Here is a 23,901-nt window from a genome sequence, read left to right on the forward strand (position 1 = left end):
AATTTAAGAAGTTTGTCTTTAAAAGAGAAGTGAGATAGAAGCTTGAAGCACAGTGGGGTTAATTGATGTTTTTCAAGGAAGAGAGACAGATATGTTTGAAGGTAGAAGGGAAGGAGTAAGTTGAGAGGGAGGTACTGAAGATATCTTTGGAGAGGGAAAATGATTGAGAGATCAGGTTCCTTGAGAATACCAAAGAATTAGTAAACTTTGGAAAAAATAAAGGAAATACCTTCAAAATTGGAAAAGCAAGACAAAGCAGATATATGATTAGGAGTTATTTTATTGGGAGGTTTTTTCAGAAATAACTTTATTAAAGGATGACTAGAATTTATATTTCATGATGGGTAATGAGAATCTGACTTCAATTACCCCATAATTTCATCTGGGCAAATCTCTTTTTCAATGGAATAGTAATTGAAAATGGTATTAGTATAGGTTGAGTGGCTGCTGAGATCTAACATCAAAGCAACTAGTTCAGTTATTTATGAAGTCATCTTTAAAAATTGGACTTGTCTTATGATGGGAGAAAACTATGTAAATAAAGAGCTTACAATTATTCAAACTTTCCTATTTTCGGGGGAAGTGAACTGTATAATGAAGATAATCTATATTTTCTAAGTTACACTTCAAGAACTTCTACATCATCAACAGAAAAGAATATATTTAGAAAGATTCACAGTCTAGGGGAATAACCTAAAACTATTCTGATGTTCAGAAATTTTGTCAGATGTTGAATGGCTTTTTTTTAAGATTTTATTTATTTATTTGTCAGAGAGGGGGAGAGAGAGAGCGCACAAGCAGGGGGAGCAGCAGGCAGAGGGAGAAGCAGGCTCCCCGCTCAGCGGGGAGCCCAATATGGGGCTCAATCCCAGGACCCTGGGACCACGACCTGAGCCAAAGGCAGACGCCCAACCAACTGAGCCACCCAGGCGTCCCTGTTGAATAGCTTTCGATTCTAGTTTTACTTAGAATTATTTTTGCTGTCAGCATAATACACACAAAAGCATCACATGGAACTAGGTATCTTCAGTGAGTCTTCAGAATTTAAGACCTGCATAACTTAAAATTTGAAAATTAAGTATCTGTCTGATTAGAGATTAGAGTATTAAGCAAATAATTCATTTGATAATTTTCAGCTCATTTACTTTTGATAATTGATTTTTTAAAAAGGTCTTTACAGTTATCATTTTACCAAGACTGGTTTCACTTTGCACCTCTTTTCTTTTTATAAGTATATATAAAAGGAGAATGAATGTTTTGTGTTTATGGGTGTCTGATTACTGTTTTGCAGTATGGCATATTGCTTGCAAGTTGGTGTGTATGTGTGAAGGCTCAGCTGCTTCCGAAGAAGCTATTCGAAGACAGATTTTGGTAAGTCCTAATTAAATAAGGAGAAAGTGCAGATGGAATGAAATAGCCATTACTCCTACGAAGATGGTTAAAGTTGGTGTGACCCGGGAAGGGGGTTAGATCCTTTAGTGCCATCCATGTTCCTTTTATGATAATTGTACCTGTTACATTGAAAGGTCTCAGCAGTACTGTCATTATTACAGTGATTCAGTGGACTAAGTATTGAACTTAAATTCAGGATTTATGGTAAGTAATAAAAAGTAATAGTTCTCTGCTTCATCATTCCCTACCCCTGTCTTGCTCCCTAGAAGCAAGTGTTATTTTTTTGGTGGAAAATATTTTTCCCAGTGTTCTAAAATAGTATTTTATTGAAAAGCTCAAATGTGCACACAAAATAGATTAGTACAATGATTTCCCCATTTCCCCATCACTCAGCTAGAGTTATCACCCAGTTCCTGACCACTCATTTTTTTCTATATCTCCTCCAACAGCAAATCTCTGACCCCATGGGTTATTTTGAAACAAATATAAAACACATCATTTTGTTCATAAATATTTCAGTATGTGTCTCTAAAACACAAGGTGTCTTTTTTTAAAGATTTTATTTGTTTGAGAGAGAGAGAACGTGAGCGGGGCAGAGGGCAGAGGGAGAGGGAGAAGCAGACTCCCCGCTGAGCAGGGAGCCTGATTCCAGGCTTGATCCTAGGACCCCAAGATCATGACCTGAGCCAAAGGCAGATGCTTAACCAGACGCTTAACCTACTGAGCCATGTGACTGCTATATGTTTAATTTATTTATTTTAAAGATTTTATTTATTGGGCCCCTTTTTATTTATTTATTTTAAAGATTTTATTTATTGGGCGCCTGGGTGGCTCAGTCATTGAGCCTCTGCCTTTGGCTCAGGTCATGACCCCAGGCTCCTGGGATCAGGCCCCGCATCGGGCTCCCTGCTCTACGGGAAGTCTGCTTCTCCCTCTGCCACTCCCCCTGCTTGTGTTCCCTCTCTCGCTGTGTCTCTCTCTGTCAAGTAGATAAAATCTTAAAAAAAAAAAGATTTATTTATTTGAGAGAGAGAGAGAGAGAGAGAGAGAGAGAGAGAGAGTGCATGAGTGGGGGGAGGGGCAGAGGAAGAGGGAGAAGCGGACTCCCGGCTGAGCAGGGAGCCCAACACAGGGCTCGATCCCAGGACCCTGAGATCACGACCCGAGCCAAAGGCAGACACCTAACCGACTGAGCCACCCAGGTGCCCCAGATAATTTATTTTTGTTTGCTTTTGATTTTTGACAGTTGCTTTTTTTCTGCCCTTAGGACTGAATTTTGTTTTTATAATTATGCCAAATATTTACATGGTTCCAAAGTCAAATCTGCTGAAGGAAGTATATTCAGATAAGTCTGCCTTCTATCTGTGTCCTCTCCACTCTGTTCCCTTAATTCCCCTGTGGATAGCTATTTTGTTTATTGTTTATCCTTTTTTTTAAATAAAACAAACAGGTATATATTCATGTCTTTCCCCACCCCAAAGGTTCTTAGATAAATGGTAGCGTTCCATATATATACTTTTTTCCACCTTTTTTTTTTTACCTCATTTAATGTTATATCCTAGAGATCACTCCATAGCAGTATATAGAGATATTTCTCATTTTTTATAGCTACACAGTATTCAGTTGGTACCTGTACCTTATTATATTCAACCAGCTTCCTTCCATGGACATTTGGGTGCTGCAATGAATTGCCTTGTATATATGTTTTTTTCTTATTTTTTTTTAAAGCTACTACTTGTAATTATTTCTGTTTTCACATCTCATGGTTACCTCCATATATTTATTTTTATTTTTTTATTTTTTAAAGATTTTGTTTATTTATCTGACAGAGAGAGACACAGTGAGAGAGGGAACACAAGCAGGGAGAGCTGGAGAGGGAGAAGCAGGGAGCCTGATGTGGGGCTTGATCCCAGGACCCCGAGTTCATGACCTGAGCCGAAGGCAGACACTTAACAACTGAGCCTCCCAGGTGCCCCGACCTCCATATACTGTGTTAGTTTGTTAGGGCTGCCATAACAAAATAACACAGACTAGGTGGCTTAAACAATAGAAATTCATTTTCTCAAAATTATGAAGGCTGGATGTGTAAGATAAAGGTGTTTGCAGGTTTGGTTTCTTCTGAAGCCTCTCACCTTGACTTGCAGATGATTGCTTTCTCACTGTGTTTTCATATGGCCTTTTCTCTGTATGCATGCATCTCTGGTGTCCCTTTGTGTATCCAGATTTCCCCTTATAAGACACCAGTCAGATTAGATTAGGGCCCACCACAATAGTCTCATTTTAACTTCATCACCCTGTTAAAGGCCCTGTCTCCAAATACAGTCCCATTATGAGGTACTGGGAGTTAGGGCTTCAACATATGAATTTTAGGGAGACATAGTTCAGCCTATAATAATAATAAAAATAAAATCTTGATTTATCAATTTTACATATGATCTATTTTTTTGTGCTATGATAGATGAAGATTTATCTTCCTATTATTTTTTACCTCCCTGTATTCCTCTTTCCAGTTTTTGCTAACTATATTATACTATTTTTAATTTTTCTGATGGCAACCTTTTTCAACCTTAAATGTAATATATTAAAATTTTTCTACATCAAAAACTGATGATGTACTATATGTTGGCTAACTGAACATAATTAAAAAAAATAAAAATCCAAAAAAATTTTTTCTTTCTCCCATCAATTTTGGAGAGTATATTTTTACTTTCCTGTGTTCTCTCTACCTTTCCCTCATCTTTAACCTTCCAACTTCTGTTAACTTCTAATATTTGCATTTTTGACTTTGTTGATTTGGAAGATAGAAAACTAAAAGGAGCATTTTACTGATTGTGACTGCTATATGATTCTGTGGATAATGCTATTTCTCTTTGTTTCCATCTGTTAGTTCTCTTCATTCTATTTCCTTAGATATTCTTCTGTTTGTTGAGTGTGATGTCCTTTCATGAGTTCGGTTTCCCTCAGTTGTTTGGGGATTCTTGCTCAGATTTGATTTGAGATTCCTTGATAGTCTGTGAATACTGTGTCACACTGTTTACCATAACCTGAATCGAGTGACTGATCAAAAGGTAGGGCTGGATGTTTTGTATTGGCCTGTGTTGTCAGCCATCTGGAACTCTATTTTTCTCTAGCCTAAGTGACTGTACTCACTGTTCCTTCCTGGGGAGGAGGGAAGATACCTCTTGGTGGGGAAGCCAGCTGCCTGATACTACTATTCACATCCAGGATGTTTTCCACATTTTGCATTTTTGTGCGTTTTGGTATGTGGGTTTTTGTTTCATCCCATTTGGTGTCTATTTTTCAGAAGTTCCTCATAATTTCAGGTCAAATGAAAATGCCCCTTGTTTTTCAGGACTCTTATTGATAAGAAAAATATGTATATATTTTCTCTTATTTTAGGAAATATATATATATATATATATAAATCCTTAGAGATTATATGTATCACATATATATGACATGACATATAATTTCTAGGGATTTATAGTATATAAAACTTATACTAAAGTTTGTAGTATACTTATATCCGATATGTAAATTTATAGTAAAATGTACAGTATATTGTATATTTTATACATGCACACACACATATCATTTCTAGGGATTTGTAGAAGGGGTAGAGCTGTATGTGCTCAGTTCTCCATCTTGATTCAGTTCTTGTTTGCTTCCATAGCATTTGTGCATATTACATAGCAACTATTTATTTTGATGTCTGTCAGTTATAACACTGTGAGCTTCTTTAGTGTGCCTGGCTTATAAAGGATACTTAACAAACATTTGTTGGACTAATAAAAATTTTATTAGAGGTGTAATTAAAAGCTGGAACCAAGGTGTGTTGAGTGATAATCTAATGCGTATCATATAACTTACTTCAAGTATGTGAAGAATTAACTTTTCAGAACTTTCTATTCCTATCTAAATTATCCCAACATTTTCTTTTAATAATTCTTAGAAAATGTGTTTTCAAGTCTATTAATTTTTTATTATTGCTTTTCTTGAGACCATTTCTATTAAATTATGGAGTTTAGAGCAGAACATAGAACTATAATAAATGCTGTTATTTTTTTTCTGGGGATTACACTACTGAATATGGACAGAGAATTAAATATTTTATTTAATACTCTCTTCAACCAGTTTGGAGGAGTTGTGAATTTTTAAAAATTATTCTCTAACTTCTCTCTTCCAGATGAATATGAAAACAGGAAAAGGGTGGGTGGATATTGGAAATGCTGTGATTGCTGATCAGTTTTTTCAAGCTGCCGTTACTGTAAGTTACCACTGATTTTTAGCTGTAGCCATTATTAGTAATAGTTGTGGTTATTTTCATCATGACATTGTATTGTGATTTTATTTTCCAGGGTCTGGAGCAGTTATATGTCACATTAATGCAGAGAAGCTCCACTGAGGTCCACATGACTTTGCAGAAGATTGCTGTGGAGAGCGACCTTTTCAAAGTGCTTTCTTACCAAGCAGAGGCAGTAGGTATCATGGTCACCATAGCCTTACAGTGGGGCATTTTGTATATGTAAAAGCAAAGTGATGAGATATAACTTACTAGAAGAAAGTCAGGTGTCATTGGCCTTTTATGGAGGATATTATATTTGACTTTTTATCTCCATTTTATATCTGAAGGTAACATTATTAATGGTGATTAATATCTGTGTGGGGATGAATGAAGTTAGAAAGGCTGATATATAACTAAACATTTTTAATCACTGCATATAATGTCTGTCATTTCTTTATGGCAGTAGCCTTGATTTGAAACACCTCTCTGTGACTTTCTCTTACATTAACAGTCTGCCTAAAATAATTGCCTGAAGAGAGTCTTCTCATTTGCAGTTGTTCTGGGTTGTTTACTGAGGTTTTCTAAAAGTCTGCTGCTATCAGTGTTTAAAGTTGTACTTTACCTCTGTTTGGCTTGTGGGTTTCCTCCTTTGTCTCGGTGCATTTAGGTGTTCATTTATAGTTGAAAAAGTGTAAGCCATGATGAGTTTGCTCTCTGTAATTACATAACTTTTGAAATGAGAGAGACTTTATTTTTATTTTCTAACATTTTTTATTGAGATATAATTCATATACTATGAAATACACACATTTAAAATGTACAACTCATTGGGGCACCTGGGTGGCTCAGTCATTAAGCATCTGCCTTTGGCTCAGGTCATGATCCCAGGGTCCTGGGATCGAGCCCCACATTGGGCTCCTTGCTCCACGGGAAGCCTGCTTCTCCCTCTCCCACTCCCTCTGCTTTTGTTCCCTCTCTTGCTGTGTCTCTCTCTGTCAAATAAATAAAATCTTTAAAAAGTACAGTTCATGATTTAGTATATTCACAGAATTGTGCAATGTTCACCACAGTCAAGCCAACAGAAGGAAGGAAATAATAAAGATTAGAGAGGAAATACATGATATAGAAACTAAAAAAACAGTAGAACCGATAATGAAGCCAGGAACTGGTTCTTTGAAAAGATTAATAAAATTGATAACCTCTACCCAGACTTATTAAAAAGAAAAGAGAAAGGACCCAAATAAATGAAATCACAAATGAGACAGGAGAAATAACCAACACCACAGAAATACAGATAATTGTAAGAGAATATTATGAAAAACTATATGCCCACAAATTGGACAACCTAGAAGAAATGAATAAATTCCTAGAAACATACAAACCACCAAAGCTGAAACAGAAATAGAAAAATTTAACAGACTGATAAACCAGTAAAGAAAATGAATCAGTAATCGAAAAACTCCCAACAAACAAAAGTCCAGGACCAGATGCCTTCATAGGCGAATTCTACCAAACATTTAGAGAGAAGTTAATAGGGGTGCCTGGCTGGCTCAGTTGGTGGAACATGCAACTCTTGATCTCAGGTTGTATGTTTGAGCCCCCCATTAGGTGTAGAGTTTACTAAAAAATAAAATCTTTTAAAAAAAGGGAAGAGTTAATACCTATTCTTCTCAAACTATTCCAAAAAACAGAAAAGATGGAAAACTTCCAAATTCATTCTGTGAGGCTGTCATTACCCTGATACCAACACCTGATACTAAAAAGAGAACTGCAGGCCAATATCTCTGATGAACATGGTTGCAGAAATTCTCAACAAAATACTAGCAAACCAAATCCAACAATATGTTAGAAAAATTATTCACCACAATCAAAGATTTTTCAGGATTGCTTTGGCTATTTGGGGTCTTCAGTGGGATTATCAAATGGGATTTATTCCTGGGTTTCAAGGATGGTCAATATTTGCAAATCAGTCAACATGATACACCACCTTAAGGGTAAAAGAAAGGATAAGAATCATATGATCATTTTAATAGATGCATTTGACAATAGAAGCATTTGACAAAGTACAACATTCATACATGATAAAAACCCTCAACATCTCCCTCTCCCTCTGTTGCTCTCTCTCTCCCTCTGCTGCTCTCTCTGTCAATTAAAATCTTAAAAAAAAACCCTCAACAAAGTAGGTTTAGAGGGAACATACAGCAACATCATAAAGGCCATATATGAAAATCACACAGCTAATGTCATCCTCAATGGGGAAAAACTGAGAGCTTTTCCTTTACAGTCAGGAACAAGATAGGGATGTCCATTCTCACCACTGCTTTTTAACATTTAAGTCCTGGAAGTTCTAGCCTCAGCAATCAGACAACAAAAAGAAATAAAAGGCATCCACATTGGTAAATAAGAAGTCAAACTTCCACTATTTGCAGATGATATGATATTGTATATAGAAAACCTGAAAGACTCCAGTGAAAAACTGTTGGAGCTGATACACAAGTTCAGTAAAGTTGCAGGATACAAAATTAACATACAGAATCTGTTGCTCTTCTATACACCGATAATGAAGCAGCAGAAAGAAAAATTAAGGGATCAATCCCATTTAGAATTACACACAAAAAAAGATACCTAGGAAACAACCTAATCGAAGAGGTAAAGACCTGGACTCTGAAAACTATAAAACACTGAGGGAAGAAATTGAAGATGACACAAAGAAATGGAAAGACATTCCATGCTCATGGATTGGAAGAACAAATACTGTTAAAATGTCTATACTACCCAAAGCAATCTACACATTTCATGCATTCCCTATCAAAATACCACCAGCATTTTCCCCAGAGCTAGAACAAACAGTCCTAAAATTTGTACGGAACCACCAAAGACCCTAAACAGCCAAAGCAATCCTGAAAAACAGATGTAAAGCTGAAGGCATCACAATTCGGACTTCAAGTTATATTACAAAGCTGTGGTGATTAACACAGTATGGTACTGGCACTTAAAGAGACCGAGATCAGTGGAACAGAATAAAAATCCCAGAAATGAACCCACAACTGTACAGTCCTTTAATCTTCCAACAAAACAGGAAAGAATATCGAGTAGAAAAAAGACAGTGTCTTCAACAAATAATGTTGGGGATACTGGACAGCTACATGCTGAAATCTTGCCATTTGCAATGATGTTGATGGAGCTATAGAGTATTATGCAAGTGTAATAAGTCAGAGAAAGACAAATACTGTGATTTCACTCATGTGGAATTTAAGAAACAAAACAAATGAGCAAAGGGAAAAAATAAGAGAGACAAACCAAGAAACAGACTAACCAAGAAACAGACTCTTAACTCTAGAGAACAAACTGATGGGAGGTGGGCCAGGGAGATAGGTTAAATAGGTGATGAGGATTAAGGAGTGCACTTGTGATGAGCAACTGGGTGATGTATGGAAGTGTTGAATCACTATATTGTACACATGAAACTAATATTAGACTGTACGTTAACTAACGAATTTAAATACAAACTTTTTTTATTTTTATTTTTTAATTTTATTTATTTGACAGAGAGAGACAGTGAGAGAGGGAACACAAGCAGGCAGAGTGGGAGAGGGAGAAGCAGGCTCCCGCTGAGCAGAGAGCCTGATGTGGGGTTCAATCCCAGGACCCTGGGATCATGACCTGAGCCGAAGGCAGACGCTTAATGACTGAGCCACCCAGGCGCCCCACAAACTTTTTTTTAAAATAAAACATTTTCATCACCCCAAAAAGAAACCCCCTGTCCATTAACAATCACTCTCCATTCCTTCTGACCCCAGCCCTAATCTTTCTGTCTCTATAATTTTGTTGTGAGGAGCACTGGGTGTTATACACAACTAATGAACCACTAATCTAATCTGTCTCTACAAATTTTGTTGTGATGAGCACTGGGTGTTATACACAACTAATGAATCATTGAACACTACATCAGAAACTGATGATGTACTACATGTTGGCTAACTGAACATATTAAAAAAAATTTACCTATTCTGGATATTACATATAAATGAAATTAATTAGTGTTCTTTTGTGATTAGCTTCTCTCACTTAGCATGTTTTCAAGGTTCAGCTATGTTGTAGCTTGTATACTTCATCTGTTTATTACTAAATAATGTTCTGTATGAATATACCACATTTTCTTTATCCTTCCATTTACTGATTAACATTTGGGTTGTTTCTAATTTTGAACTACTGTGAATTCTGTTGTGAGCATTCATGTACAGATTTTTCCATGTACGTGTCTTTATTTCACTTGGATATATATGTAGGAATAGAATTGGTGAATAACATGGTAACTCTATGTTTAATCTTCTGTGAAACTGGCAGAGGGAGAGAATCTCAAGCAGACTGCCCGCTGAGTGCAAGCCTGACACTGGGCTCAATCTTAGCACCCCGAGACTGTGACTTCAGCAGAAATCAAGAGTCAGGCGCTCAACCGACTGAGCCACCCAGGCGCCTTGACAGATTTAATTTCTTTATATCTAAGAATTTTGTACTTTTAGCACTTACATTTAGGTCTGTGATTCATTTCAGTTAATTTTTGGGTATAACTTGAGGTAGGGGTCCATGTTCATTCTTTTGCATGTGGCTATCCAGTTGTCCCAGCACCTTTTGTTGAAAAGATTATTCTTTCCCTATTGAATGATCTTGGCTCCCTTCTTTTCTTTTAAAATTTTTATTTAAATTCTAGTTAGTTAACATATAGTGCAGTTTTTGTTCAGCAAGTGATTCATCACTTGCATACAACACCCAGTGCTCATCATAACAAGCGCACTCCTTAATCCCCATCACCCATGTAGCCCATCCTCCACCCACCTCCCTCCAGCAACCTTCATTCAATTTGTTCTCTGTTGTTAAGAGTCTTTTCTGGCCTGTTTCCCTCTCTCCTTTTTTTTTTTCCTTTTCCTTCCCTTATGTTCATCTGTTTTATGTCTAGTCCATATGTGAGTGAGATCATACGGTATTTGTCTCTCTCTGATTGACTTGATTTGCTTAGGATACACTCCAGCTCTGTCCACATTGTTGTAAATGGCAAGATTTCATTCCTTTGGATGGCTGAGTAGTATTCCATTGTAGATATATGCCATGTCTTCTTTATCCATTCATCCGTTGATGGACATTTGGGCTCTTTCCATAGCTTGGCTATTGTTGATAATGCTGCTGTATACATGGGGGTGCTTGTACCCCTTTGAATCTGTGTTTTTTTTAAAGATTTTATTTATTTGAGAGAGCACAAGCAAGGGGAGAGGCAGAGGGAGAGGGAGAAGCAGACTCCTTGCTGAGCAGGGAGCCTCACGCAGGACTCGAACCTGGGACTCTGAGATCATGACCCAAGCCGAAGGCAGACACTTAACCAACTGAGCCACCCAGGTACCCTGGGTTTTCTATTCTGTTCCATTGATCTATGTGTCTGTTTTTGTGCCAGTACCATACTATCTTGCTGACTATAGCTTTGTAGTCCGGAATTGTGATGCCTCCAACTTTGCTTTTGTATTTCAGGATTGCTTTGGCTATTTGGGGCTTTTTGTGGTTCTGTACAAATTTTAGGATTGTTTGTTCTAGCTCTGGGAAAAATGCTGATGGTATTTTGATAGGGATTGCATTAAATGTGTAGCTTGCTTTGGGTAGCATAGACTTCTTTTTAAAAAGATTTTATTTATTTATTTGACAGAGAAACTGCGAGAGAGGGAACACAAGCAGGGGGAGTGGGAGAGGGAGAAGCAGGCTTCCTGCTGAGCAGGGAGCCCGATGTGGGGCTCCATCCCAGGACCCCGGGATCATGACCTGAGCTGAAAGCAGACACTTAACAACTGAGCCACCCAGGCGCCCTGGTAGTATAGACATTTTAACAATATTCGTTCTTCCAGTTCATGAGCATGGAATGTCTTTCCATTTCTATGTGTTGTCTTCAATTTCTTTCGTAAGTGTTCTGTAGTTTTCAGAGTACAGATCTTTTACATCTTTGGTTAGACTTATTCCTAAGTATCTTACGGTTTTTGTGTAATTGTAAATGGTATTAATTCCTTGATTTCTTTTTCTGCTTCATTCTTGTTGTATAGGAATGCAACAGATTTCTGTATGTTGATTTTATATCCTGCAACTTTGCTGAATTTAGGTATTAGTTCGAGCAGTTTTTTAGTGGATTCTTTTGGGTCTTCTGCATAGAGCATTATGCCTTCTGCAAATAGTGACAGTTTGACTTCTTCCTTGCCGATTTGGATGCCTTTTATTTCTTTTTGTTGTCTGATTGATCATAAATGTGAGGGTTTATTTCTGGACTTCTGATTCTTTTCTATTGATCTGCATGTCTGTTTTTATTTTTAAAATTTTTTTAAAGATTTTATTTTTTTTTTTTGTCAGAGAGAGAGAGAGAGCACAAGCAGGGGGAGCGGCAGGCAGAGCAGGTAGAGGCTCTCCACCAAGCAAGGAGCCTGATGTGGGACTCGATCCCACGACCCTGGGATCATGACCTGAGCCAAAGGCAGACGCTTAAGTGACTGAGCCACCCAGGTGTCCCTGCATGTCTGTTTTTATGCCATACCATACTGTCTTGATTACAGTAGCCATGTAGCAAGTTTTGAAGGAGAAAGTGTGAGTCTTCCAATTTTGTTATTTTTAATATTATTTTGGGTCTCTTGTGTTTTCATATGAATTTGAGGATAAGCTTCTCAATTTATGCAGGGAAGCCAGCTGGGATTTTGATAGGAATAGTGTTGAGTCTGTAGATGACCTTGAATACTATTGCTGTTTTGAAGTATTAAGTGTTCTGATTCATGAATATGAGATGTCTTCCCACTTACTTAGGTTTGATTAACTTTTTGTTTTTTTTTAAATAATTTTTTTTAATTTTTATTATTTTTTTTTTTATGGTGAAACTGAAGTTCCGAGAGTAAGTTAGTTGAAGATCTGAAACCAGAACTAAGATTTTCTGACGTTCTGCCTAATGCTTCCTTCCCTGCAAATTAGGTTGACTGTATAAAAGAGAACCCCCTTTTGGCAATTTTGTCTTTCAATGTTAATATTTTTGTGGGTTATATTAATGCAACTACTAAAAATTTGTTATGAAGTCCAGTAGGTCTTGGTGTTACCTGGTAACTCTTCTATCAATTTGCTCTATGTCCTTGGGCTGTTACTTTATGTCTCTGACCCTGTAAAATCCGATATAAATTTGAGATCAACTGTCTGTGCACTACATTATGACAGAGGTACATTTGGCTTGCCGGTAGTTCATATGAAAAAGATCTATGTGTTTTAATTGTCTACAAGCTCAAGTTTCAATCAGTGATGTGATGTAGCTGCAAAAATAGCTAGCACAATCTTTGGTTATATTAATAGATATATAGTGCCAAGATATAGGTAGATGTTTTCAGCTAGTTAACATCTTGAATATTGTGATCAACCTAGGCATCACACTTTAAAATCGTTGTAATAGTGTGGAAAATATATCATGTGAAAAATATTTGAGGGATATAGAGATGTCTGCCTGGAAAAAAAGAAGATAGTAGGAATTATAGCTCTCTGAATATTTTAAGGATTATCATATCAAAGAAGAATTGAAGTCCACAGGATAGAACTGAGACCATTGAGAAAGATAGTTTCAAAGGTTTTGGCTCAATGTAAAGTGTCATTTTATCAGTGATAGTAATCCAGTAATAGTATAGTATAGCTTTGTTGCAAGGTGGTAAGTCTGTTGTCATTGAAAGACTGTAAGCAAAGGTGTGAACATCCTAAGAATTATATATATTATAGAAAGGATTCCTTCATTCGATAGGAAATGAGGTTAGATGACCCTTTCTTTTTTTTTTTAAGATTTTATTTATTTATTTGACAGAGAGAGATACAGCGAGAGAGGGAACACAAGCAGGAGGAGTGGGAGAGGGAGAAGCAGGCTTCCCGCCGAGCAGGATCTCTTCTTAATACAAAGATTTCATGTTTCTAGAAAATGTTGTGGTATTCTTTAGTGTAATGGATGTTGATATCTAAATGGTATCTTCTTTAGCTCACAGAAATTTTTAGTAGGTATGATCAATAATGAGAACCATATAATTCTTGATTTTGGTGATGATGTCTTCAAAATTTGAAATGAAAACTGTTTTTGCTATAAGTAGATTTTCCATTTCAAAGATATTCTCACCTTTAGGGCCTGTGGGTTTTGTTGATATCTGCTTGGCAGAAGACATCTTTATGAACCACTGTCAGTAGTGGTGTTTACTAATGAGTTCTCTGTCCCAGTAGAGTGCCTGAGACATTCTTAGAGATGTATATAGACCTTATCTTTCTGTAGGCATTTCCCATAAACTGATTAGAGAATTGCTTTGTTAATTTATTATTTATTAAATTATTCAACAGAAAATGAGTATCTTCTACAAATAGAGTGATATGTTAGGCTCTGTCAGGGAGATAATCAATCATATATCCTATCCTCAAGGAGATTATGGTTTAGTTGGTGAGATAAATAATGCATATGCAAAACAGAAAGAATTAAGTATCATAAAAGTGGTGCAGATAAATTATCTACATGCAGTGTTCAGTGCTATATAGGAATAGACTTGTATGGTCATTTTCCTCCATAAAATTATGAGCTAGCCTAGAAGTTAGGCTACAAAGGTAGTTTTTAAAAATGGGAAAGGAAAATATAAGTGCCAAATGAGTGGTATAGATTGGGCAGGGCATAGACTTTGTCTAAGGTAGTCACATGGTGTTGATAACAGTTGTTAAGAATTTACTTTTCCTCAATCTCTACATTCACCTACAAGGTGATAGATAATCTTCTGTTTGCCCTTGTATCACAGATTGTCTGCAGTCTTTTAGCATTGTAGAAGTAACTATAGATCTTGTTGTTTCTCCTAATGTCTTATTTTCCTTGTGTATTAGCAGTGCCTCTTTTTGCTGTCTATATCATCTGCAGATGCAAGGGTCATATGTTGTGCTTCTGCTCCCTTCCCTCTTTACTAGGGTAAGACCATTTACAGAAGCTGACAGGGCCACATGGATGTAGGAAACATGAGTTTATCCATAAAGACTATGATGGAGAGTATCTTGGAAATGCAAGGCAGGTGGAAAGCCCAGTTTCTCTGTTATACTAAGGGCCGTGGCCCACTCTCTCCCTACTAGTTAAAAAAGTAGTAACAGGGCGCCTGGGTGGCTCAGTCGCTTAAGCGTCTGCCTTCGGCTCGGGTCATGATCCCAGGGTCCTGGGATCGAGTCCCATGTTGGGCTCCCTGCTCAGTGGGAAGTCTGCTTCTCCCTCTGCCTCTGCCCCCACTCGTTCTCTCAATCTCACTCTCATGCTCTCTCAAATAAATAAATAAAAATCTTTAAAAAAAAGTAGTAACAAGAACTTAACTTTTATATTGTCAACATCTAGCATGGTACTTAGGACGTAAGAGATAACATGTAAATGTATGTTGTATAAATGAATTTGCTCTCCTATTATCCCTCTGTGTCCTCTTTGTTTCCTCAAAAAGAGTCATAGTAGTATATGGGATATGAAAGGTTGAGAGATAACTGGTATATAGAGGTAGGAAAGGGGGCAGAGATTATTGTGAACTGGGTCGGTAGAGGAAGACACACAAAGGGTTTAGGACATGATTTGGATTTTGGAGGCAGGAATAGATTTAGAAAAGTAGTAAAGAGAGCACAGGATATTCCAGGCAGAGCAAAAGCTTGAGCATGAGCAAAATCATATAGGCAGACATTGATAGGTCTTGTTAAAGAATGTCGAGTGACCAGTTTCTTTGAAGGAAATTATTTGTTCAGGGACACAGTAAGGACTAAGTGTGGAGAAGTAAGTTGGGCCAAGTTGAGAGGCCCGAATATACCTCTCTGAAAAAATACTTTTGATATTTTCCTAAGGGCGGTAGGGTGGTTGAAAGTTTTTGGGAAGAGGTAAGATGGCACCAAGCAAAAAGTAGGCTTGCAGTAGTGCTTAGGATAAAAGGCACAGCATGGGGAATATAGTCTGTGATATTGTAATATGGGGACAGATGGCAGCTACACTTGTGAGCATAGCATAATGTATAGAATCACTGCGTTGTACACCTTGAAACATGGTGTGTCAACTATACTCAAAAAATTTTTATTTTTTAATTTATTTTTTATTTTTTAAAAGATTTTATTTATTTATGTGACAGAGAAAGACACAGCGAGAGAGGGAACAGAAGCATGGGGAATGGGAGAGGGAGCAGCAGGCTTCCCGCTGAGCAGAGAGCCCGATGCAGGGCTCGATCCCAGGACCCTGGGATTATGGCTCAAGCTGAAGGCAGATGCTTAACTGCCTGAGCCACCCAGGCATCCCTATTATTTTTTTTTAAAGATTTTATTTATTTATTTGAAAGAGAGAGATAGAGAGGGAGAGGGAGAAGCAGACTCCTCGCTGAGCAGGGAGCCCGATGTGGGGCTGGATCCCAGGACCCCGAGATCATGACCTGAGCCAAAGGCAGACGCTTAATGACTGAGCCACCCAGGTGCCCCTCAAAATTTTTTTAGAATGGTAAATAGAATGGAGGCATAGTGTGAGTGTGAGATGATGAGAGTCTTTTTTTTTTTTAACAATTTTATTTATTTGTCAGAGAGATAGAGTGAGAGAGCACAAGCAGGGGGAGTAGCAGGCAGTGGGAGAGGGAGAAGCAGGCTCCCCACTGAGCAGGGAGCCCGATGCGGGGCTGTGATCCCAGGACTCTGAGATCATGACCTGAGCCGATGGCAGATGCTTAACCATCTGAGCCACCCAGGTGTCCCGAGATGATGAGAATCTTAACTATAATTGTAAAAATAGGAATACGAAGGAAGAGGACAGATATAGGAGATCCAAAGGAAGCAAGCATTTATGCTCAGAACTGAACCACTCAGTCCTCGGAGGCAGGAGAGTGAGGATGATAAGAAAGCCAAGTCATTCCCCAAACATTTACACGTGGGGGAAGATGTGGTAAAATGCAGAGCAAACAAAAAGGACAGATGACACACCAGAAATGAAGGAGGACTGGAACAGAGTCATGAATGGGAAGAGAACATTTCATTGAAAAAGGGATGATCAGTAGTGCAGTGCTTCAGAGAATTAAAGGAAAACAAGGTTGGGGAAGAGGCTCTTGGACTTGACATTTAGGATGACAATAGGGACCATAGAAAGTAATTTTAGTAGAAAGGTAAAAGCGGAGGGCAGACTGTTAAGGAGTTTAAGGGCTGAGTGGATAGTGAGGTAATGGAAGAATTTAGTATGGTGGAGGGATCTGTGAGGGCAAAACAATTTTCTTTTTTTTTTTTTTTTAAGATTTTATTCATTTATTTGACACAGAGAGCGCACAAGCGGGGGGAGCGGCAGAGGTGGAGGGAGAAGCAGACTCCCCGCTGAGCAGGGAGCCCGGTGGGGGGGGGGGGAGGCTTAATGACTGAGCCCCCCAGGCGCCCCAAACTATGTTCATGATAATTCTAAGATGTTATTTGCTTCCTTGCTATGTTGGCGTTTGTACTGGTGCTGTAGAAGCAATGGTGGGGAAAACGGCACTTTAACGTGAATCAAGACAGTGGCACACCTTTTACTAGTCATTGTATTCTTCATCACTACCCACTTGCGGTGAAAAGAATGCCAGTTTTACTTAAAAATGCCCCGGTGAAACAATAAAAATGATTAAGTTTAATAAATTTTGACCCTTGAGTTTTCATATTTTTGTAATGCAAATGGAAATACCCATAGAACACTTCTGCATACTGAAGTATGATGGTTGTCTTGAGGAAAGGCCCTTATGTGATTGTTTTGACTTTGGAGCTGAATTAGCTACTTCTGTTTTAAAGAGTGACTGATAGATAAACTTTGTTCATTCAGACTTGGGTATTTACAGACATTTTCCAAATGAATGAAGTGAGAATGTGACTTCAAGGAAAGAAACTGACAGTATTTGTTGCTAGTGATAAAATTTAAGGTGTTAAGTAAAAGTTAGAATTTTGGAAAACTTGTACCTCCACCATGACTTTGACAGTTTCCACCTAAACTTTTCTGGTGAAATTGATGATGATATTAACTAACGTGATTTCTATTTTTTTTCAAAGTTTATTTTATTTTAAAGATTTTACTTATTTATTTGAGAGACAGAGAGTGAGAGAGAGCATGAGTGGGGTGAGGGACAGAGGGAGAAGCAGACTCCCTGATGAGCAGGGAGCCCAGTGTGGGCCCGATCCCGGGACTCCGGGATCATGACTGGAGCCGAAGGCAGATGCCTAACCGACTGTGCCACCCAGGTGCCCCTGACTAATGTGATTTTTTAAAAAATTTTTATTTTAGGGGCGCCTGGGTGGCTCAATCGTTAAGCGTCTGCCTTCGGCTCAGGTCATGATCCCAGGGTCCTCAGATCGAGCCCTGCATTGGCTCCCTCCCTGCTCAGTGGGAAGCCTGCTTCTCCCTCTCCCATCCCCCTGCTTTTGTGTTCCCTCTCCTGCTGTGTCCCTCTCTGTCAAATAAATAAAATCTTTTTTAAAAAATTTTATTTTAGAGAGAGAGAGGGAGTACATAGGGGTGGAGGGGGAGAGGGAGAGAGAATCTTAAGCAGGCTCCGTACTGAGTGCAGAACCCTGAGCTGAAACTGAGTCAGATGCTTAACCAACTGTGCCACCCAGGCACCCCTTAACTAATGTGATTTTTAAAAACTTTTTATTTTGAAATAATTTAGATTCACAGGAAGTTGCACAGATATTTTGAGAGTTCTGGAGTACCTTTCACCCAGTTTTCTTCAGCAGTAACATCTTCTGTAAATACAGTGCATTATAAAACCAGGAAATTGACATTATTACAATCCATAGACCTTAGTCATATTTCACCAGTTTGACATGATAAACTCATATGTGTGTCTGTAGTTTTGTACAGTTTATCACATGAGTAGATTCATGTAACCACTACTACCACAATCAAGATATAGAACAATTCCATCACCAAAAAGATCCCTTGTACTTCCTCTTTGTAGTTATACCATGCCCATTCCCCCCATTCCCTATCCCAGGCAACTAATATTCTCCACCTCTATAATTTTGTCATTTGGGGATATTATATATATAGAATCATATAGTATGTAACCTTTTGATAGTGCCTTTTTGTTTTTTTTTAAGATTTTATTTATTCATGAGAGACAGAGAAGGGGGGGGAGAGAGAGGGGGGGTGCAGAGGGAGAAGCAGGCTCCCCAAGGAGCAGGGAGCCTGATGCGGGACTCAATCCCAGGACCCTGGGATCATGACCTAAGCCAAAGGCAGATGCTTAACCATCTGAGCCACCCAGGCGCCCTTGATAGTGCCTGTTTGAACTTAGCATGATTGCTTTGACATCCTTCTGAGTTTTGTGTCTCAGTTGTTTGTTCTTTATTTGTAAGTAGCACTCTACAGTATAGATCTACCACAGTTTGTTTAGCCATTCACTATGGAAGGAATTTGGGTTGTTTCCAGTTTTTGGCTATTGCAGATAAACTTGGCATGAACATTTATGTAGAGGTTTTTGTGTGGACATAAATTTTCATTTCTGTGGGATAAATGCCCAGGAGTGCAATCACTGGGTTGAATAATTAGTGTATGTTTAGTAGTTTGTATTTTAAGAAACAACCAAACTGTTTCCTAGAGTGGCTGTGCCATTAATCCCTAAAAGCAATGTATGGAAGTTCCCATTTTCTGCATTCTTGCCAGCATTTTTGTATTATGACTAATTTATTTTAGTTATTCTATTAGATGTCTAGTGATATTTCATCATGGTCTTAATTTGTACTTTCATAATGGCTAATGATGTTGAACATTTTTTCATGTACTTATTTGCCATCTGTATATTCTCTTAAGTGAGATGTCAGTTTGTGCTTCTTATCCGTTTCCTAATTGGGTTGATTTTTTTTTTACTGTTGAATTTTGTGAATTATATATTCTAGATTTGAGTCCTTTGTCAAATATGTATTTGTCTTGTCTTCCTCTTAATAGGGTTGCAGAGCAAAAGTATTTAATTTTGATGAAGTATAATTGATTTTTTTTAATGGATTCTGCTTCTAGTGTCATGTCTCAAAATTCTTCACCGAGCTCTAGATCTGAAATACTTTCTCCTATAAGTTCTATAGCTTTACCTTTTATGTTTAAATCTATGATTGATTTTGAGTTAATTTTCTTTTAAAAAAGTAGGCTGCACACCCAGCGGGGAGCCTAACTTCACACCCCCGAGATCATGACCTGAGCCGATATCAAGAGTTGGATGCTTAACCAACAGAGACACCTGGGTGCCCCAGCATCATTTTTTTTTAAAAAGACTACTCTTTCTTCATTGAATTGTCTTTGTACTCTTATAAAAAGTCATTTTACCCTAAATCTATGGATTTATTTCTAGACTCCGTTTTATTCCATTGATTTTTATGTCCTGTGTCATTACATAAATTCAATTACTGTAGCTTTGTAGTAGATTTTGAAATAGGGCAGTGTGAGTGAGCCTTGCAACTTTTGCTCTTCTTTTAAAAAATGTTTTTGCCTGTTCTGGGTCCCTTACATTTCCATATGATTTAAAATCAGCATGTCAGTTTTTGTAAAAGCCTGCTAGAATATTGATAGGAAATGCATTTGAATTTGTAGTTCAATTTAAGGGGCATTGCCATCTTAAGAATATTAAGTCTTCTGATCTGTGAATATGGGATGTCTTTTCATTTTATTTAGGTCTTTAATTTCTTTCAACAATATTTTGTAGTTTTTAATGTACCAGTATTGCAGTTCTTTTGTTGAACTTATTCCTAATTATTTTATTTTATTTTTATTTTTTTAAAGATTTTATTTATTTATTTGACAGAGACACAGCGAGAGAGGGAACACACGCAGTGGGAGAGGGAGAGGGAAAAGCAGGCTTCTCGCTAAGCAGGGAGCCCGATGTGGGGCTTGATCCCAGGACCCTGGGATCATGACCTGAGCCAAAGGCAGGCGCTTAATGACTAAGTCACCCAGGCGCCCCTTAATTATTTTATTTTTTGATGTTAATTTAAATGGAATTAATTTTTTATTTTCATTTTTAAAGATTTTATTTATTTATTTGAGAGAGAGCACAGAGTGAGAGAGAGAATCAGACTCGCTTGGGGCTCAATCCTAGGACCCTAAGATCATGACCTGGGCCAAAGGCAGACAGTTAACTGTCTGAGCCACCCAGGTGCCCCTAAATGGAATTCATTTTTTATAAAATTTATTTATTTGAGAGAGAGAGCATGCGTGCATGTGTGTACAAGTAGGGGGGGAGGGGTAGAGGGCGAGAATCTTCAAACAGACTCCCCATTGAGCGCAGAGCCCGATGTGGGGCTCAGTCTCAGGACCCTGAGGTCATGACCTCAGCTGAAACCAAGAGTCAGATGCTCAATTGACTGGGCCATCCAGGTACTCCTTAAATGGAATTAATTTCTTAATTTCAGTTTTGGTTTACTCATGGTTAGTGGATAGAAATACAGTAGATTTTTGTATTTTGTACCCTATAACCTGGCTGAACTTGTTTATTCATTATAATAGGTTTTTTTTGTATGTGTGTGTGTATTTCTGAGGACATTCTATATACAAGATCATGTCATTTGAGAATAGGGATAATTTTATTTAGGAATTGTATTCAGGAATAAATTTAACTAAAGAAGTATAAGACTATATACTGAAAAATGTAAAATATTGTTGAAGGAAATTAAGAACAAAATAAATGGAAAGTTAGCTTATATACATGGATTGGAGGACTTAATATTAAAATGACAGTATTCCCCCAAATTGATCTACAGATGTAATTCAATCCCTATCAAAATTCCAGCTGCCTTGTCTTTTGTAGAAATTGATAAATTGATCCTAAAATTTATGTATTCATGATACCTAAAATAACTTGAAAAATAACAAAAAGATCTTGTAAAAGAATAAAGCTGGGAGACTCACACTTCTTAATTTCAAGACTGAAGTATCAAGACGGTGTGGTATTGGCATAAGGACAGAGATACAGATCAAGTGAATAGAATTGAGAGTCCAGAAATAAACCCCTACATTATGGTCAAATACCTAAAAGAGATGAAAGTATAAAGCTCTTAAAAGAAAACATAGGTATAAATCTTTGTGATGATTAGTCATTTCTTAGATATGATACCTCAAGCACAAGCAAAGAAAGAAATTGCTAAATTGAACTTCATCAAAATTTAAAACTTTTGTTCATCAAAAGATACTATGAATAAAGTGAAAAAACAGTCCACAGAATGGGAAGAAATATTTGCATGTCATATATCTGAGAATTATCTAGCATCTAGAATATATAAAGAGCTCTTAGAATTTAACAATGAAAAGACAAATAACCTAAATTTAAAATTGGCAGAAAACTTGAATAGACATTTCTCCAGTGAAGATAAACACATGGCCAATAAGCACATGAAAAGATGCATTCACTTTTCTGCACCTCCTACCTTGCAGAAAGTGGTCGCTTTTCTATCTGTAGAATTGCAGCAAATCTTTTCTTCTTAGATCTCCGGTTGAGTTCACAGGTGTTGAGAATGATTTGATAGCTATCTAGTTGAATTCCAGGGACCAAACAAAACTAAGGTCTCCTACTCCTCCCTTATTTAAATTCTAGTTACCATATATGGTAAAACTGATTTCAGGTTTAGAATTTAGTGATTCATCACTTACATATAACACCCAGTGCTCATCACGAGTGCCCTCCTTAATACCCATCACCCATTTAGCCCATCCCCCGCCCACCTCCCTCCATCAACGCTCAGTTTCCCTCCCTTTTTTTTCTCATTCCCCTGTGTTCATCTGTTTTGTTTCTTTTTCTTTTTTTAAAGATTTATTTGAGAGAGAGAGAGCACAAGCAGGGGGAGCGGCAGGCAGAGGGAAAGGGGGAAACAGGCTCCCTGTGGAGCAGGGAGCCAGATGTGGGGCTCGAGCCCAGGACTCTTGGATCCTGACCTGAGCTGAAGGCAGATGCTTAACTGACTGAGCCACCCAAGCGCCCCTGTTTTGTTTCTTAAATTCCATATTCGAGTGATATCATATGATATTTGCCTTTCTGTGACTGACTTATTTTGCTTAGCATAATAAATATTTTTTACATTTCAGCTTTAAGTTCAATTAAAAGCAATGGGAATACTGGCAAAAGTTGTCAGAATGAACTCTATAGCTCTTTATTGAACTTTATTAGAAATTACAGCTAGCCATAACCTAGATAAAATCTCTTTGAGTCCTCAAGAATTTTTAAGAGTTCTAGGGCTCCTGAGACCAAAAAAAAAAAAAAAAAAAAAAAAAATCAGAGCTATAGGATTGGTCTGGAGCTGTGACTGACAGCATCAATATCACCTAGGGGAGATGCCTAGGTGGCTCAGTTAGTTATGCGTCTGACTCCTGGTTTTGTCTCAGGTCGTGATCTCATGGGTTGTGGGATCGAGCCCTGCGTTGGGCTCTACACTCTACTGGGAGTCTGCTTGAGGATTATCTCCCTCTGCCCCTTCCCCCCAGTCATGCACATGTGCATGCACTCTCTCTCTGCTAAATAAATACATCTTAAAAAAATAAAGGGTCTTTTAAGAAAGTATCACTGGGAACATTTTAGGAATGCAAATTATTGGATGCCACTTAGACCCAGTGAATCAAATTCTGGAGGTAGAGCCCAACAATCTGTGTTTTAGCAAGCCTTTCATATAATTCTGTTTTATGCTAAAATTTGAGAATATTCATATTTTTGACATATGTTTGACAGAAGAAAAATTGAGTAGCTACTCACAGAAGGATGGTCAAAGGAAGATTATTTTCAAAATAGAGTATATATAAACATAGGTTGAATATAAAAAGCAAGGGAGAAGAAGACTGGAGGAGTTGGATAAAGAGGTGTCATATACCAGAAGATGGAAAGGAATCTGATCAATACATATATAGGGGGATAAAGAAGCATTTATCTAGTGCCTGCTGTGTGTGTGTGTTGTAAACGTATATGTCAGTATATATAAGTCAGTGGTCTGTGTAATAGAGGTAAAAAGATCTATAACGTTAGTATGTAGTACCTCTCTTACAGGAGCTTAAGGTAAATTTTGTGATAGATAGAGATGTGTAAACAGATGCAATACAACAGGGTAATTGCTTTAAAAGAAATGTGAATGATGTTCCACAATAAAACAAAATATGAGCAAGTAACTGCTGTGAAAATTAAGACTGTGAACTTTTCTGGTAAGGAAAGGGGGCATAAGATAGATATTTTATTTTATTT

General features: G+C 37.6%; 1 protein-coding gene across 3 annotated transcripts in view; it reads left to right on the top strand.

Annotated features, from left to right (window-relative positions):
- Positions 1-23,901, top strand: part of TEX11 (testis expressed 11) — a 295,012-nt gene that overhangs the window by 20,742 nt on the left and 250,369 nt on the right. For all 3 annotated transcript variants that reach the window (XM_027608457.1, XM_027608459.1, XM_027608458.1), the window contains exons 5-7: positions 1,292-1,371; positions 5,579-5,659; positions 5,751-5,870. In XM_027608457.1, coding sequence (XP_027464258.1) covers positions 1,292-1,371; positions 5,579-5,659; positions 5,751-5,870 — 281 coding nt within the window. The remainder of the gene's footprint in view (positions 1-1,291; positions 1,372-5,578; positions 5,660-5,750; positions 5,871-23,901) is intronic.

Source organism: Zalophus californianus, chromosome X (assembly GCF_009762305.2).
Source record: "Zalophus californianus isolate mZalCal1 chromosome X, mZalCal1.pri.v2, whole genome shotgun sequence".
Classification (NCBI taxonomy): Eukaryota; Metazoa; Chordata; class Mammalia; order Carnivora; family Otariidae; genus Zalophus; species Zalophus californianus.